Source organism: Panthera leo, chromosome D1 (genome assembly GCF_018350215.1).
Source record: "Panthera leo isolate Ple1 chromosome D1, P.leo_Ple1_pat1.1, whole genome shotgun sequence".
Lineage (NCBI taxonomy): Eukaryota > Metazoa > Chordata > Mammalia > Carnivora > Felidae > Panthera > Panthera leo.
The window spans coordinates 59,520,132-59,537,666 of record NC_056688.1 but is presented as its reverse complement, the minus strand read 5'-3'; the positions used below and the strand labels follow the sequence as shown (position 1 = coordinate 59,537,666).

Below are 17,535 nucleotides of genomic sequence, written 5' to 3'. Positions count from 1 at the left end.
TCTCATTTATTGAAATACTGATATTAAGAAAATTGGTCTTGGTTGAAAAAAGCATCTTTCTCTTTTTAAAAACCATTAGCTTAAAACTATACAAATTTATTCTTACAGTTCTAGAGGTCAGAATTCAGAAATTGGTATCATTGGGCTAAAAAGTCCAGGTATTGGCAGGAGAGGGTGGCTCTAAGGGAAAATCCCATTCCAGCTTCTAGAGCTATGTTCCCTTCATTCCTTAGTTTACGGCTACCTGCCTCCATCTTAAAGGCCAGCAGCACTGAAGATTACCAACATTTTCTTAGTCACCACTTTATTGTGTAGATCCTTAAAGGCAGTGCCAGGCCTGGGTCTGGCTGGGGATCCCTTCCCCAGCACAACTTCTACCCTCACAGGAACCTGCACACATTGAGCTAGCATGGGCACCCTGAAAAAGGGTAGGTTAAAGCAGGTGAACGGGGCCATGCTTGGAATCTACCACAGGATCCGCCCAGGACCCAGCTCCCATCTTGTTGACTTCATCTTCCAGCTGCTCATCCCTCTGAGAGTCCCAGAGCCTCCGAAGGACAGGTCCAGACATGTCCACACAGGAGGGTCTTTGAACTGGGCTTTCTCCAAGCCCCTCAGCTCTGTCCTGGCCTCCTAGAACATCCCAATGCTCCTTCCCCACCAACCTACCTTGGCGTTGCCCAATCCTGCTTTCAGTAGCATTTCTCCCTCAGTGCTGCCTTGTCCTTCTCTTGTACCAGGCCTAGCCCACCCCCAGGGCTCCTCTCTGGGCCCAGGCTCGGGACTCCAAGGGCTCTCCTCCACCAACATGGCAATGTTCATCACCTCCATGGCAGCTAGGATATCCTTACTGTCCCTGTGGCTCAATCTACTGTTTTAATCATGGTCAGAAATGGGACCAGGATGAGGAATGGTAGGAGAACAGCCCTCTTACCGTGAGGAGGTCCATGGCTGCACCCACCTAGGCTGGCAGGGACCGAAGGACTGAACTGCTCTGGCTACTCCCCTGACTGTGCCCAGCTTCCTCTTTCCTACACTTGAGTTCAAAACCCCGCCCTTGGCCCTCCCTTTGCCAGGACCAGCTGCTCCCCCTTTGCCCTGTACCCTGGAGACCAGAGGAACTGATGAATACCACACAGTGAAAACTTCTGGGAAAGGGGAGAGGACATAGTTGCTCAAGGAAGGTGTGGGAATAGAATTTAGAATGTTATAGGTGGAGGGGACCTTAGAGACCCTCTGGTCCAACTGCCTCATTGTACAGGTGGGGACTGGGTTTTGTCCAAGGTTCCATAGCCAAGCCTAGAACTATTCCTTAGTCATTAACCCATCTGATCTCTGGAATTGCTCTGCAAGCAGGATGCTTAATTGAGTCCAAGATGAAGAACTCAAGTTGCTTAAGGTCATACAGCAACACTGTTACTTGATTGTATGTAGGGAGGGAACCAACCAAGGATACTGGGAGTTAAGCTCAAAAAGCACTCAACTTCCCAGTATACCACAGGGTCCCATCTGTTTTCACTGGGTCCAGTTTTCCTTTCAGGAAAATGGGCATGAGGATGCTGATCACTCACTGAGAGGAAGATGTTCTGGATTATGCCCCAAAGCCCCAGAGAGATCATCAATTCTATCCCAGAAGTTCCAAAGGGGAAAAGAATGGAACTGTCTTTGGGAGAACAGGGTGCCATGGTGACAGAAGCCTTGACAACTGGGAGTGGAGAGCAGGCTGGGCCCAGAGGTACCCTGAGGCAGAGTCCTGGGGGAATGAGTGGAGAGAAGGAGAGAGGGCGGCCTGGCCTTATTAGCTCTTCTCCGCAGTCAAGAGATCCACTCCCCAGTTTTAGTCACTGAGGGCAGGGGGGCCAAAACCACAGGACCTCATGGCTCATGCCTGAGGGAACTCCCCACACATGCTGGCATGTTCTTCTACTTCTCCTGCTGAGAAGTCCAACTGGCATAAAGGGCACTGGACCCAGGAAGTGGGTGGTGAGCTGTCCGGGGAGGACACCCACAGTACAGACTGCGATGAAGATGGTGATGAGGAGGGAGAGGCTGGGTGAGGTGGGGAGGTCTCTCCACAAGTCGCAGCGTGCCGGGGAAGAACCTTGATGCTGAAGGAGCCTAAGGGGGAGAGAAGGAGGTTAGCAAAGCTGGGCCTGCTCCCAGTGCGGGCTGTTTTTGCAGGAAGTTTACTCTGGCTGGATAGTCTACTCCTGACATTATCTGCTCGTGAATCCACCAAACATCTATCAAGGGTTTACTGTATGCCTTACACTGTGCCAGGAGCTGAGGGGTATAAACCCAGGCCTGTCCTTCTGGACTGTCGAGGTCAAGGGTAAAGATAAGCTAAGGCCACAAGCAACTGTGACACAAAGCAGAAGGGAAAAGTGCTAAGCGCTGGGAATCAGAGAATGCTGCAGGGTTGCAGGTTGGGACAGATTATCTAAAATGAGACAAGACTTGGCAAATAAGTACCATTTGAACAGGGACTTAGAGAACTGGGACATGGAGAAAAAAGCTGTGAAGGAAATGCTAGGCCCTCTCTGCTAGTATTTTATATTGTTTTGTTTCATGTTTCTCCTGGGGACAGGGCCTGTGTCCCTGCCTCAGCTGGGCCAACACAATGTGAGCATGTCCTCAATATAGACTTGTCTGTGTGTGGAGAAGAGCAGGAGTCCCAGCTCGAATGTTCCCTGGCAGCATTCCCAGGTCTCCTAGTCCTGCCTCAAGGGATACCTAGCAGTCCCACAATAACCCCTATGCCCCAGCAGCTCACCTGAGCAGATGGGGCACAGCGCACTATCCTGGACCCCACTGCTTTGGGCCTGGGGTCGCTGGTGTTCTCTCTGCCCTGCCTTTGCTATCCCCCTCCGGTTTGGCCGAGAGTTTGAGCTGGATAAAGGCCTGTGACAGAGAATAAAGACCAGCTATTAATAATAGGCCACAAAGACTAAAGGAGCCTCCAGTTAGGACAGAAGAGTGTGGATTCATTGATGTGGAGCCCAAAGCCCTGGTTGGAGTCCTGGTTTTCCCACTTGATGTACCCAACTTGAGGGAGGTCACTTAACCTTGACCATCTGAGAACAGAAGTTCTATTATTTCTCTCAGGTTTTTAAAATTATTTTTTCTTATTCAGATATAATGCACAGCCCATAAAATTCATCCTATTATACTATTCAACATTTTTAGGATATTCACAGGGTTGTGTCACCACCACAACTATCTGATTCCAGAACATTTTTATCACCCCCAAAAGAACCCCTAAACCCATTAGTAGTCACTCCCACACCCACCCTCACCAGGACCCTGGCAACCACTCATCTACTTTCTATCTGTATGGATTTGTCTATTCTGGACATTTCACGTAAATGCAATCATATAATGTGTGGTCTTTTCTGACTACTTTCACTTAGCATGTTTTAAGGTTTATCCATATTGTGTGTTGGTACTTCATTCTTTTTTAATGGTTGAACAATATTCTATTGTATAAATACACCACATTTGGCTTATCTATTCATCAGTTGAGGGACATTTGGGTTGTTTCCACTTTTTGGCTATTATGAATAATGCCGCTGTGAACATGTGACTATACGTTTTTGTGTGGACACCTGCTACCAGTTCTTTGGGGTCTATTCCTAGGAGCGGAATTGTCGGGTCCTATGGTAACTCTATATTCAGGTTTTTGAAGAACTGTTTATGAAGGTGGCTGCACCATTTTACATTTTCACCAGCAACGTATGAAAGTTCCAGTTTCTCCACATCTTTGCCAACATGTTATTGTCTTCTTCTTCTTCTTCTTTTTTGTAATGTATTTTTAAAGTAAATTCTACACCCAGTGTAGGGCTTGAACTCAAAGCCTTGAGACCAAGAGTTGCATGCTCCACAGACTGAGCCAGCCAGGCACCCCTGCTATTGTCATTTTGATTACAGCTATCCTAGTGGGTGTGATCACTGTGGTTTTGATTTGCTCTTCTCTAATGGCTAAAGATATTAAGCATTTTTTCATGTGCTTATTGGCCATTTGTTTATCTTCTTTGGAGGAAAGTTTATTCAGATCTTTTGTCCATTAAAAAATTAGGTTATTTTTTATTGTTGAGCTGTAAGCTTTCTCTATTATTCTAGAAACAAGTCCCTTATTGGATATATGATATGCAAATATCTTCTCACATATTCTGTCACTTGTCTTTTTATTTTCTTGGTAGTGTTCTTTAAAGCAGAAAAAGATTTCAATTTTAATGAAGTCCATGAGATACAGAGTACCCATCTTCAGATTCTGATTTACTACAGAGCTACCTCCTTGCTTAGTTGACAACATGTGGACAAGGACATCTTTTCTCTACTACCCTCTGGGTCTAGACCATGAGATCAAGACTTAATGGTACTCGATGATCTAACTAAGACACAAGTGGGGGAAGGACAGGTGTAGGTGGACAATAAGGTTTGGGGAGGTGATTTGGCTCTTTCAGGTTGATCTACTCACCTGTGAGCTTGCACTTTCCGTCTCTTCGTCCTGCCCACATTATTCTCTGAGTTTTGCTCTTCTGGTCTGAGCTCTGTGTTAGAAATACTCATTAAATCTAGCTCATTAACAAAAAGCCCTTCACATATGATGTTCCTTCTTTTTTTGTTGCTTTTAAATGTTTATTTTTGAGAGAGAGAGAAAGAGAGAGAGAGAGAGAGAGAGAGAGAGAAAGAGAGAGACAGAGGGGGAGGGGCAGAGAGAGAGAGAGACACAGAATCTGCAGCAGGCTCCAGGCTCTGAGCTGTTAGCACAGAGCCAGACACGGGGCTCAAACTCACAGATGCTCAACTGAAGGAGCCACCCACGTGCCCCTCTTTTTCCTTTTTTAACGTTTATTTATTTTTGAGAAAGAGCACACATGCAAACAGGAGGGATAGAGAGAGAGGGAGAGAGAGAGAATCCCAAGGAGGCCTCGCACTGTCAGCAAGAAGTCAGACTCAGGGCTGGAACCCATGAACCGTGAGATCATGACCTGAGCTGACCAAGAATTGGATGCTTAATGCAGTGAGCCACCCAGGCGCCCCATGATGTTCTTTCTTTTAAGAATAGTCTTTCTATCCATTTTTCCTGGTTAATTCTTTCTCACTCTTCAAGTCTCACATGAAATACTAATTCCTGTGAGGCACTTTCCCTGAATTCTCTAATCTAAATCTGATCATCCTATTATGCTTTGCCTTTGAAGTACTCATCACAGTTTGCAGTTGTAGACTTACTTATATTACATGGAGATGCCTCTCCATTAGGGTAGGAGAACTGCTATTTTCTGTGCTGTGGAATCCCTGACACCTAGCATGGAGCCTTGAACACAGAGATGTTCAGATATCTGTCAAATGAGTGGCAACAAAATCCAGCAACAACCATTTGTCTAGCAATTCAGAACTTATGAAATACTTGGTATAGGAGTTAGGAGTTATATATAGGAGTTATATAGAAAGTTTGTAGGTACTTTCATAGCTCCAGTGTCCAGCTGACTGGGTGCCCCCAACAGGTTAGCTCCTTCCCATTTTCTGTCTCTTAAAATAATAAACTATATCCTTCCTTATGTGGTAGACAGCTTCTGAAAGGACTCCTATTGATTCCTGCCTCCTGGTAGTCATGACTCCCCTTGAATTTAGGCAGAACCTAGTAATTTGTTTGTAATGAATAAAATATGGCAAAAGTGATGGAATGCCACTCCTGGGATCAGGTTATAAAAGACCGACTTGTTTCTTTTTTCTTTTTTTAGTTAGTTTATTTATTTATTTTTAGTAATCTCTATACCCAACATAGGGCTTGAACTCTCGACCCCAAGATCAAGAGTCACATGCTCTTCTGAGCCAGCCAGGTGCCCTGGACTGACTTCTTTCTTACTAGCATGCTCTCTCTTGCCCTCTAGCTTGTTCACTCTGATGAAGCAAGCTTCCACATTGTGAGATGCTCCTGGGAGAGGCTCTCATGGCAAAGGAATTGAGGGAAGCCTTGGTCCCACCACCCACGAGGAACTAAATCCTACTAACAACCATGTGACTGAGTTCGGGAGCAGATCATTTCCAGTGGAGCCCTGAAAGGACTATAGCTTTGTGTCAGATCTGGAGCTGGAAGATGCTGTTAAGTCATGCCCGGATTCTTAACCATGAGTAACTGAAATGATAAATACTATCATAAGCTACCAAGTTTTGGGGTAATTCATCGTGCAACAGTAGACAAACAATGTACCCTATTTCTGCCATGAGATAATATGCTTACTATTTCAGTAATTTTGGTCAGTTCTTTGAAATGACAAATCACCTGTTTCCTTTTTAAAAATTTTCCCAGTGAAGCAATGAGTGAAACCAAAGGTTTTCAGTGAGAACTCTACTTGTTTTCTCTTTTGCTATCTAGAACAGTAAAAAGAACAAGAACTCTGGGGTTCAAATCCTGGTTTTGCCACTTATTAGCTGTGTGATTCAGAAATACCTCAGATTCTTTTGTAAAATGAGTATAACAGTATTTACTTCACAATTTGTTATGAACATTAAATAGTTAAGTTAGTAAAAGTGTGTTAGCAATGTCTAGAGCTAAGTAGGAGCTCCAAAATGCTGAATCTTTTCTTCCTCTGTGATAAAACCATGCTATTCCCCTACTTTATTTCCCCAACAAGCTCCATACACCATCACCCTGACTTAACTGTCTTTCTGAAGTGATTACAAAACATTAATACTGCAAAAGGCCGAAATACTATTTGGTTTAACTCCTTCATTGTGAATATGGGGGAATTGGGGCCCGAAGAAATAAGGATTCCTGATTTCAATTACTATATAGTATTTGATTTCTCCTCTGGTAACAAGACACTGACAATGGTCTTTTCTCCCACAGGAAGTCCCATTTGTAAGCCACCCTTCTATAGCAGCAGTGGATTCAGGGAGGAAGGATGGTGCCAGGGAGAGCAAGGAGCCAAAGGTAGGTCATGGGGACTCACCTGTGCTGGCTGGATGACTGGGACCTGGTTCTGCCTGGATGTTTTTTGTGCTTGCCATACTCACGGGGGGCACCCTGCGGGCAGCTGAAAGTACCATGCAGGCTGAACGTCCCAAAGCCCCTGGCTGCAGCTGCTTTAGGATATTCCTAAGCTCTGAAATTTCCTTGGTGCTCCTGCAGGGAAACAGAGAGCACTCGGTTTCACTCAGAAAAGAGACTCCATTCCTCTTACCTAAGTCAGTGACCTCTAACCAAGAAAGCCAGTTTGATATACAGATAGGGTTAGGTCCCGAGGTTGTGATTAAGTGGGGGGAAACCAGGCAGGGCTTGTGTGCCTGTGAGTGACTTGGTAGCCTTTCTCTTTTTGGGAGAAAGAACTGAGAAGTGGACAAGGACCTCCGTTCTGGTAGCTACATACGTTTGGGGATCTGGGAAGAACGTCCTCCGAATGGAAGGATTAGCCAGCCAGGGGCTTGGACCAGACTCCTGAGCATCAGAACCCTGAGAAGAAAATGGAGCAATATGAACTACAGACATTCACCACCAGGGGACGCTGCCACCTGTACCAGGGCTATTCCCAAACCTGAGGACTTCAGCTTAATGACTAAGCATACTTTCTATAACTTTACACAGTACCTTTGCTTGTGTGCACACTCTCTTCTAGCTCTAAGATACGAGATTCAGTAATGTTGTAAAGTTAGTTCCTCAATGCTAAGGGTTTTGTCATGATCCTGAAAGTCCCCAGAATCAAATATATGCTGTTGGGAAAAACGGGGTCATGGGAATAATAATCATGTGCGAACTTTTGAAAGCGTATACGCTGTAGTTTAAATCTGTACATATATAAAATTCACTCATGTAGGTACAAAACTCCAATCACTTATCTCTTTATACACCTACATGAAAGAAACAAAGCATACCCATATATTTCTCCGTAGTTAAGAATAGTTCTATTTTGAACTCTTTGGGGACATTTTTATCATCTAAATATTAATAGTATTATTTAATTTCCAGTATGATTTATTTTGTGAAAATTTTGTTCACCTACAACTAAAAACCTACCAATTTAAGCCACCATTTCTAGCCATTTATAGAAAGAAATGTGTATGTGTGTATGTATATATGGATACCTCAAGTCTCTTTTCTACCATTAGCCTCTCCATGTAACTATCACAGGCATTTTATAAACCTCTCTACTTCTAACTCCAAAAATTTCTACGTGCGATAATCATGCAAGAGATCATTTCTACCTAGATTTTATTTATGTGGTATGTGCTACGGTTTCTATTTTGTCTATTCAATTTATCTGTCAATTCACCTGCACCTATTTCCTTTTTTATTTTTCCAAATTTCCTTTTTCCCTTGAATTTAAAAAAATGAAAAAACTTTGTCTTTAATTTACAGTTGATTCTTCTATTGGAGATTCTTTTATTTTTAAAATATTTATTTATTTTTGATAGAGACAGAGCATGAACAGGGGATGGGCAGAGACAGGGGGAGACACAGAATCTGAAGCAGGCTCCAGGATCTGAGCTGTCATCACAGAGCCTGATGCGGGGCTTGAACTCACAAACCATGAGATCATGACCTGAGTAGAAGTCAATCGTTTAACCAACTGAGCAACCCAGGTGCCCCTATCAGATTCTTTTAAAGGTAAACATCTTTCTTGTAAAGCATGATTTTGGCCTCATTCTGCAAACATGAGAAGTAGTATTTTTACTCACATTCACAGCTTGTTTATGTATTTATGTATGTAATCACATTTACCGTTTAATACTTTAAAAAATTTTTTTATTTAATGTTTATTTATTTTGAGAGAGAGAGAGAGAGAGACAGAGCATGAGTAGGGGAGAGGCAAAGAGAGAGGAAGACAGAATCTGAAGCAGGCTGCAGGTTCTGAGCTGTCAGCACAGCGCCCGATATGGGGCTTGGACTCAAGAGCTGCAAGATTATGACCTGAAGTCGGATGCTCAACCGACTGAGCCACCCAGGTGCCCCTACCGTTTAATATTTTTTAATTGCCATTACAATCTCATCTTGGATGCAGCATTAATTTAGAAATATTTTAATTTTCCTGGGCTTCTATTTTTTCTTTACCTTGTCTCATACTTTAGAGCAAATACCACTAGAAAGGGTAACTAGATGGGTGTGGAGAATTTATGGTTTATTTAACTCTAAGTGAGATTAATCATTAGGAACTGAGCTTCCAAGCACAGGTTACATGGAGTCAGGTGGCCTGGATTCAAATCCACTCTAAGACTTATTTAGCAGTGTGACCTGGAACATCTCACTAAAGTTCTTTGTGCTTCAGTTTCCTAACTGGAAAACCAGTGCCATAAAAGACCCTATGTCACGGGGTTAAAAGCCCGTACGTTTTGCTTTCACTATAATATACCATTAGAACAATACACCTTAAATTTTAGACATTTTAAATTATAAAATTGAGTGCCATCAATCTGTTTCCATGCATCAACCCTCTCTTGTAGACACATTTTAGAATTTCTTTCCCTGTGGTTTCACTGAGGTATGTGTAATACGTTTCACTCTGCTGTTGATGGTCAAGGTCCTTCTAACATTATGGCTCTGGAGTTGCTGACTCCCTCATTGGTCTTAAAGGTGCAGAGTAATTTAGATGGCCAAAAGAAGCCCTTACTTAGCCTATAATTAGGGAGACCATATGTCCTGTTTTGCCTGGGACAATACTGTTGTCTCTATGTAATTAATAGCACTCTTTTTCCTCTCCAAATGTCTCAGTTTGGATGGTAAACTTTATGGTGGTGATCCTATCTACAACTTGCCCCTGAAAGGTAAGTTATTCTAAAAGCCTACTTTGTTCTAGGCACTGTTCCAGCTGCCAGGACTCAGTATGGAACAAGACAAACAGGTCCCTAATCTCACAAAGCTTCCATTTTATTGAGGCCAGGCCCACAGGGCTGTAGCTCCATTCGTGTCAGCCCCCTGGCACCACAATACTGGAACCTGGCAGAGCACATGGAGCGGCTTCCACTGGTCCTGCTGCATTTTTTAGCCCTTCCCATGAAGGAGGAGTAAATCTCAGACCAGGCTTTACTTGGTCTCCGTTCTCTAGGTCTCTCCCGAGGCTGTACTACAGAAGCATCTCCTCTTCCTCCTCCATTTTGTCTTCTGATGCTCGGTCTGTTTTTCTCAGTAACCTCAACAAGAGTGACACTTGTAATGTTCACTCCTGGAACCGAACTTCTTTTGGTTATGTCAGATGTTTGGAACTTCATTTTTTTTAAAGTTATTTATTTATTTTGAGAGAAAGAGAGAGAGAGAGAGGGAGACAGAGAATCCCAAGCAGGCTCTGAGCCGTCAGCACAGAGCCCAACGTGGGGCTCAATCCCACAAACCATGAGATCACAACCTGAGCCGAAACCAAGAGTTAGACACCTAAACGACTGAGCCACTAGGTGCCCCGGATGTTTGGAGCTTCTAGAGGTGTATTACGTGCATAGGAAGCACTGTGGTATAATGACAGATGACCTGATTTCTAGTCCGTCTTCTGCTCTGGTTCACCGTGTGAATCTGAATATGCAAGTGTCCCTAGCTGACACATAAAATAAGGTGGCTGGGGCTTGATGATCTCTAAGTATTTTTGACCTCTAGAATTCTACAACTCTTGCTTTGTGTGATTCCATCTTTGTATTTGTTTTTGAGTGAATTATGGTAGAGGGTATTGGAAAGATAAATGAAGACACAGTGACAAGAAAGCAGGAGGATTCAGAATAGGCTGAGGAATAAAAAATAACTAGAAAACTGGCTGAGAAGAGGGGAGGTAAACTGACCAGATACCTATCCATCTTCTCTTAGCAGCATGTGTGTGTTGTACAAGGAGAGAAAGCAGGAAAACAAATGAAATTGCAGAACACATATCTAACATTATAACTGGCTTTCCTGGCAGGTGGGTCAGGCAACAACAATGACAGAGAGATAGTAAGTGAGCCCTGGGGCTTTCAGGTGCTAGAAGGAAAAGTCTGATGAAAGCTGTAGCCCACAGGAACCTAAACGTAAAGTGGATTAAGTCTGAATCCAAAAAGAAATTTCATTCTTGTTAAAGAACCAATGGCCCTACAGCTTTGTGTACACTGCACTGAAGGTTCACTGCCTTGAATCTCCCAAGGGCAAAAGGGATGGAGAGGCATTCACTCTTAGCTGTAAGGAAAGGTAGCAAGCCCATTTCTGTTTTTACTTGAATGTGTGTGTGTGGTAGGGGGGAAGGTGGCTTTCAGTGTTTATCCCTCAATCAAGCCCCAGTCTTCTAACCTGAAACTGAGAAAAGTGGGAAAATATGAAGTCCTTGTTCCACCATTGTACATACCTGGCTTAGCCTAGTGCTCCCAGGAGCAGAGAGATCCCCCACAGGGTCATCTGAGGAGTCCAGGGAGGAACACACCCGGAGGAAGGCCAGACCAAAAGACTGCTGACGTGTGAAGGGTTGGGAGCAGGTCAGGCGAAGTCGATCCCAGGGCTCACCTGAGGCCGCAGCCAGGAAATCTTCTGAAGGGAAAAAGAAAGAAAATGAGAGGCAGAGGAACTGTGTGAATGGGAGGGACAAAGAAAGAGAAGGTCAATACTGAGGAGAGGAAAGACAGGGACTATACAGATTAAACTCCAACAAAAGGAATGGAGGCCATCAGTAACTGTCCCCTTAGGCTTTGGTGCTCAGGGTTTGGCAGTGCCAAGCAGGCCAGTTAAGGTGCACTCAGACCTGGTGCCTTGCCTTCCCCCCATCGCTCCTCTGTCACAGTTCCACACTGTTCCCAGCACATCCTCATTCTATACCTCTCTAGGGACCTTGCCAATGTGTCAATTTACTTATGAAAGTTTTTTTTTAAACTTTATTTATTTTATTTTTTAACGTTTATTTATTTTTGAAGGAGAGAGAGAGACAGAGCATGACCCGGGGAGGGGCAGAGAGAAAGACACAGAATCTGAAGCAGGCTCTAGGCTCTGAGCTGTCAGCACAGAGACTGATGTGAGGCTCGAACCCACAAGCTATGAGATCATGACCTGAGTCAAAGTTGGACGCTTAACTGACTGAGCCACCCAGGTGCCCCAGTTTATTTATTTATTTTGACAGAGAGAGAGAGAGAGAGAGAGAGAGAGCGCGCACACAAGTGAGGGAGGGACTGAGAGAGAGGGAGACAGAATCCCAAGCAGGCTCCACACTGTCAGTGCAGAATCCAGTGCAGAACCTGAACTCACAAACTGTAAGATCATGACCTGAGCCGAGATGGAGTCAGACACTTAACCAACTGAGCCACCCAAGTGCCCCCAATGTCTCATTTTAAACAGGAGGTACCTGTAGTGTTGGGGTCTGAGGTGACCACTAGCCCAGTGGATCAGATGAGCTACATCTGCTATTCCTGGACCATGAGACCTCCACCTCCCTCACAACACTCCATGGCCTCCATAGTCACTGTGTGACATGGCAATACTGCAAACCCTTCTCACCTTTACTTCCCAGCACTCTGTGGTAGCACCTCACCCCCTGCACCTAGTATGCCCCTCCCATATCATGGTTCCTTCACAACATTACAAACACCTCAGCTCCAACACAGACAAATCCTTATTAGACTGTAAGTACCCAAAGTCCAGGAATCAGATCTTATGTCTGTTCTGCAGTGCCTAGTGAACACAGAAATTTGCATGGATTGGAACTCAGGAAGCACTATATACTATCTAACCATATCCATCCTGTAGCCTTCCATCACTTATATAAACATTTATTCTACACTAACACTTACACAGTTGTCCCTCCTCATCTGTGGGGGATATGTTCAAAGCCCCCAGTGGATGCCCGAAACCACAGATAGCACCGAACCTCGTATATACTATGTTTTTTCCTATACGTGCACACCTATGATAAAGCTTAATTTATGAGTTACGCACAGGAAGAGATTAATAACAATAATAAAACAGAGCAATTATAACAACAGGCTATAATAAAAGTTACGTGAATGTGGTCTCTCTCTCTCTCACTCTCTCTCAAAATATCTTACTGTACTCTGCTTACCTTTCTTCTTGGGGTGACGTGAGATGATAAAATGCCTATGTGATGAGATGAAGTGAGGTGAATGACGTAGGCATTGTGACACAGGGAGGCTACTACTATTGACCTTCTAATAATATGTTAGAAGGAACATCATCTGCTTTTGGGCTGTGGTGGACTGTAGGTAACTGAAACCATGGAAAGTGAAACCATGGATAAAGGGCGACTACCGTACTCACACCAATGTACATTTATACAGATAAAAACACTACTCACAAATACGGGCTCTACATCAGGCTCCACCGAATCATGTGTAAATATAAATCATAGTGCATAAATGTTCTCGGTTCCCATATACTGTCATCACAGAGAACTTATACAAACATACCAGTAGTTATTCACTCACTACCTACCCCATACCCCCACAGATACGACCAAGCCCCTTCACAGGCCCCTCCCACCATTCCACCTAACAGCTCCATGGCCCTCTCTAGTGGGTTGTCTAGCTTAGTATGACTGCATCTCTTTCTTATAGTCTCTCTCACGGTCCATTTCCCATTTCTGTTTTTGCCTTCCTTACCATCTTTAAACATGCGGACCCCTGAGTGGTTTTTCCCCTGCTTTGAATCAGCCAGGGACATAAGCATGGTTGCAGGGAGCAAGGTGACAAAAGGTCTGTCCAGGGACCAGGAAGAACGGCCCACATCAATTTGCAGGAAAGCACAGCCGCAGTTACCTGAGGACAAAAGGTTGAGAGAAGGATTTAAGGGTGATGGGAAGACAGATGCTCCCCTGACCGCACACAAGGTATCGGGTGGGAAAAGGACATTCTTCCATTCTAGAGCTGGTTGGAAGCCCAGAAAGGTCAAGGAACACAGTGAACCGGCAACTGAAGTGGATGAGACCTCAGTCCACAAAATGACAGTATGAAGGTTCACAGTGGTCCTCCCAGCTAGAAACCTTCCCTGACTCAATAGACTTGCTGCTTCCCTGTCCTCTGGCTCTGTCAGGCAGTGCTAATCTCTGTCTCTATTAGACCCCTGCTAGGGAGCCCTACAGAGCTGAGGCCAATGGTCTTTGTTAGTTCTCTACTCCAGAGAATGCTAAGGCCAACCTTCTCAACCCGCAAATTCCTATGGAGACTTCCCAGATTAGTCTGCAGAGCCCATCCCCCAGCATCCTCTTGACAATGATATTTACAGGTGCTTACAGGTTCTATTTGTTGGCATTTGTAATTATGTCAGCATCCTAAGGCTTCACCCAGACTACTCAGATCAAAGCAGGGCACGTATGTTAAATAATTCAGGGAATACCATTCCCACTACTTTTTTTTTCAAATTTTATTTTTAAGTAATCTCTCCACCCAATGTGGGGCTCGAACCTACAACCCCAAGATCAAGAGTCACATGCTCTACCCACTAAAACCAGCCAGGTGCCCCTCCCATTGCATTCTATGTGAACAGAAACCTCAGAGTTTGCCAACACCATACACCTGAGAAGGGCATCTGGGCCACATCTCACCTTCACACCAGGAAGGGCTTATTCCATGAAAAGTGCTCAGCTAGACCAAATTGAGACATTATGGAGCACTTGGAGGGGAATGTGACTCCTGCATCTCCCACACAGATTCCTAGACCTCAGAGAACTCACTCACCTACATCAATGTAGCCAATGGGCACTGCCCTCTCCAGCTGGAGTTCCACTTTCAGCTGCCCACTCTTGTCCTGAGGGCAGCTGAGCCAAGGTCCCTTCTGACAGTCTGGATTCAGCAAGTTCTCCACAGGATACTTGGGATCCTAAGTCAGAGAGAGAAGGAGTAATCAGGAACTTCACTGAACTGAAAGGTAAAAAGGATGCCCATGAATGAGGGATTCCTACATTCCCAAACCTTTCCAGGCATTTTACCATGATAGAAGAACCACTAGATGGGAGAGTCCATAAAAATACAGCTATCATGTGCCAGGGATTTACAGACCATTTACCTCTCCTTCATTTACCAAACCACCTCATTTAATCCTCCTAACACTTTACTATTTAGTTTAGTTGCTATTATTGCTTCTTACTTAACAGATCAATACATTGAAGCTTAGGTTCAGAAACTTACCCAAGGCCACAAAGCCAAATAACCAACCAAAATCAGAACATCTAGCTTTCTGAATCCAGGCTTTTAACTGCCACACTATGCTATTTCACTTCATTTACAAGGTACTTTCACAGACATTTATTTATCTTCAAAGTAGCCCTATGAGAAAAGAAAGGCAAGGATTTTTATTCTGAGTTTACAACTAATGGGTAGGAATATAGTGATTTGTTCCAAGGCAACAATAGCAATACCGAGAGAGAAAATTTTTTAAAAAATATTTTTGAGAGAGAGAGAGAGATAGAGAAAGAGCACAAGCAGGGGAGGGGCAGAGGAGGAGACAGAGGATCTGGAGTGGGCTCTGTGCTGACAGCAGCAAGCCCAGTGTGGGGCTCGAACTCATCAACTTTGAGATCATGACATGAGCCAAAGTCAGATGCACAACCGACTAAGCCACCCAGGCACCCACCGAGAGAGAAATTCTTGGTTCTAACCCACAGTTAGATATTTTTTGGTGGCAAGGCCCTGAGCAAACTACTTTCTCTCTCTGGATCTAAATTCTTTCATCCGTAAGTAAAGGGGAGGGAGTCTATACTCATGGTTTTCAATCTTGTTTTTTGTTTTAGCAATAAAATCCTTCCTTTTAGCTGAAATCTTACACTAAAATGTGTGTGTGTGTGTGTGTGTGTGTATTTTCAGCAAAAAAACCCAGAGCTCTGGTTAAAACACAGGTTGGGGGGTCTAGAGACATACATGCACCACCTCATTTCAATTAGAAGTGGGTGCCCATAGAACAGTTTGAAAACCTCAGTGTTAGATGATAAGTAACATTCTCTAGCATTTTATAAGGCTCAATCTTTGAAGAAAACCATTTAGGCTGACTATGTAGGTAAGAAGGATATGGGCAATTTTTATTTTCTTTCACTTAGGAGTTGATATATTAGTTCCAAAAGGCTCTCTAAGAGTCTTTCCGAAATGAGTGGGGATGTTTTTGACTGTCATCATGACCAGGGAGCATTACTGTCATTAGGGTCTGAAGGCCATGGATGCTAAATACCTCATCAGGTAAATGATACTGCTATAAATGCAGATTTATCCCACCCAAAATGCCAGTGGCATCCTTTGAGAAAGACTAGGGCAACAGAAGGTGAAGAAGAGTGGGGAGAAAAGGTATGGATAGAAATGACAGCAAAGGAAAGGGTGGGAAGTTCTTAAGAATCACCACATGGTATAAATCCTGGGCTTAGGCCACAGCATCTAGATCTAATCTGGATAATTGGAATTTCTCAAAAGTGAACTTTTAGGGAGGAGGTTGAGATCACTTTTGATGGTGGAGGTGATGTCCTCACAGGTCACGGATGACCTTGAATGTCCCGGTGTGCTCTCAATGACAGAGTAACTAAACTGCCCTTCTAGGAACCCTGGTACAGACTTTGGGCCTATGGGTTTGCCAGTTCCCTTCAAACTAAGGGTTGAATCCTGAAGTTGTTTCTTCTCTACCTTCAATTCCCAGGAACACTTCTTTTATGCACCCTGCGTTGCTCTGGGAACAACCTGAGGGCAAGAGCTGTGTGTCCTCCTTTGACTTTGGATTCCCAAAGAAGGGACGATGTCTCTTCTATTAAACTGGGAGTTTCCTGAAAGTGCAGCCAAGTCTCCTACTTTTGTCACTTCTTTCAGTTGCCAAGAAAAAAATCACAACTGCTAATTAACATACCTGAGAGGAAAATGATACGATGTGGCTAATCTTTACAGGAGCCATTGTGGGCCCAGCAGCTATCCCAAGTACAAGGCAAAAATACTTTCTCCTAAGATCTCTTCTGTCACCACTTTGGCACTGCCTTTTTTGGTCCTGTCAGTTTCCAGAAGAGAAAGAATCCTCATGCTACTCCTGAAGGAGAGAACAAAAGAAAAACAAACTAGCCATGGCTGGTTCTCTGGAAATCTTTGCAGGAAGTCAGACTGTTTCTGATGCCCTTGATGGGCTTGTGGGGACAGTGGGCAGGGAACGGATCTGGACCAGGTGGTGAGATTCCAACAAACACGTGAAACAACTAGAATGCAACCACAGGGCCATGGAGCAGCAAGTACAAAATAGGTTAGTACAGGAACGTTGGACGCCCCCCAGGGCATGAGTGGTGCCTTAAATCATTCACCTTTATACCCCTAGAGCCCACCACGTAGTAAAGACGCAACAAATGTTCAACTAAATATACAAGTCTCTTAATTTGTTCTCCCCTCTCAAATCAATCTTCTTAAATTTGTTTCTCGTTGTTACTCCTCTATTAGGAATCATCAATGGCTTCCTGATGTACGCAAAACCCTTTTTACATGGTGGGTACTTAGTAAATATTAATTCAGCTTGGCCCCTCAAAGCACCTACTAGGTGCGAGACTCTTCAGCTCTCAGCTTCGGGAGACTAAACCGTGCAGGCACTTCCCCCTCTCCTCGGAACGCGCTGTTCTGTACATTCCTTGACCGCTGCCC

General features: G+C 44.1%; 1 protein-coding gene and 1 long non-coding RNA gene across 3 annotated transcripts in view; one reads left to right on the top strand and one right to left on the bottom strand.

The window, feature by feature from the left end:
* LOC122199364 (short transient receptor potential channel 2) overlaps positions 1–16,844 on the bottom strand; it is a 36,186-nt gene extending 19,342 nt beyond the window's left edge. The window contains exons 1-12 of the mRNA XM_042904355.1: positions 16,766–16,844; positions 14,623–14,764; positions 13,549–13,704; positions 11,295–11,473; positions 7,374–7,456; positions 6,957–7,129; positions 4,478–4,550; positions 2,774–2,901; positions 2,010–2,118; positions 1,928–1,932; positions 1,457–1,483; positions 1,105–1,121 (exon numbers count right to left, since the gene is read on the bottom strand). Coding sequence (XP_042760289.1) covers positions 1,105–1,121; positions 1,457–1,483; positions 1,928–1,932; positions 2,010–2,118; positions 2,774–2,901; positions 4,478–4,550; positions 6,957–7,129; positions 7,374–7,456; positions 11,295–11,473; positions 13,549–13,704; positions 14,623–14,764; positions 16,766–16,810 — 1,137 coding nt within the window. The 5' untranslated portion in view covers positions 16,811–16,844. The remainder of the gene's footprint in view (positions 1–1,104; positions 1,122–1,456; positions 1,484–1,927; positions 1,933–2,009; positions 2,119–2,773; positions 2,902–4,477; positions 4,551–6,956; positions 7,130–7,373; positions 7,457–11,294; positions 11,474–13,548; positions 13,705–14,622; positions 14,765–16,765) is intronic.
* On the top strand, positions 1,698–16,817 carry LOC122199365. 2 transcript variants are annotated; one of them, XR_006193488.1, is made up of 4 exons: positions 1,698–1,735; positions 5,895–6,105; positions 6,854–6,937; positions 16,562–16,817. It is a non-coding gene; the product is annotated as an uncharacterized LOC122199365 (long non-coding RNA). The 2 variants fall into 2 exon arrangements; XR_006193487.1 differs by lacking the exon at positions 16,562–16,817 and adding an exon at positions 7,331–7,418.
* Positions 16,845–17,535: the final 691 nt, after the last annotated feature.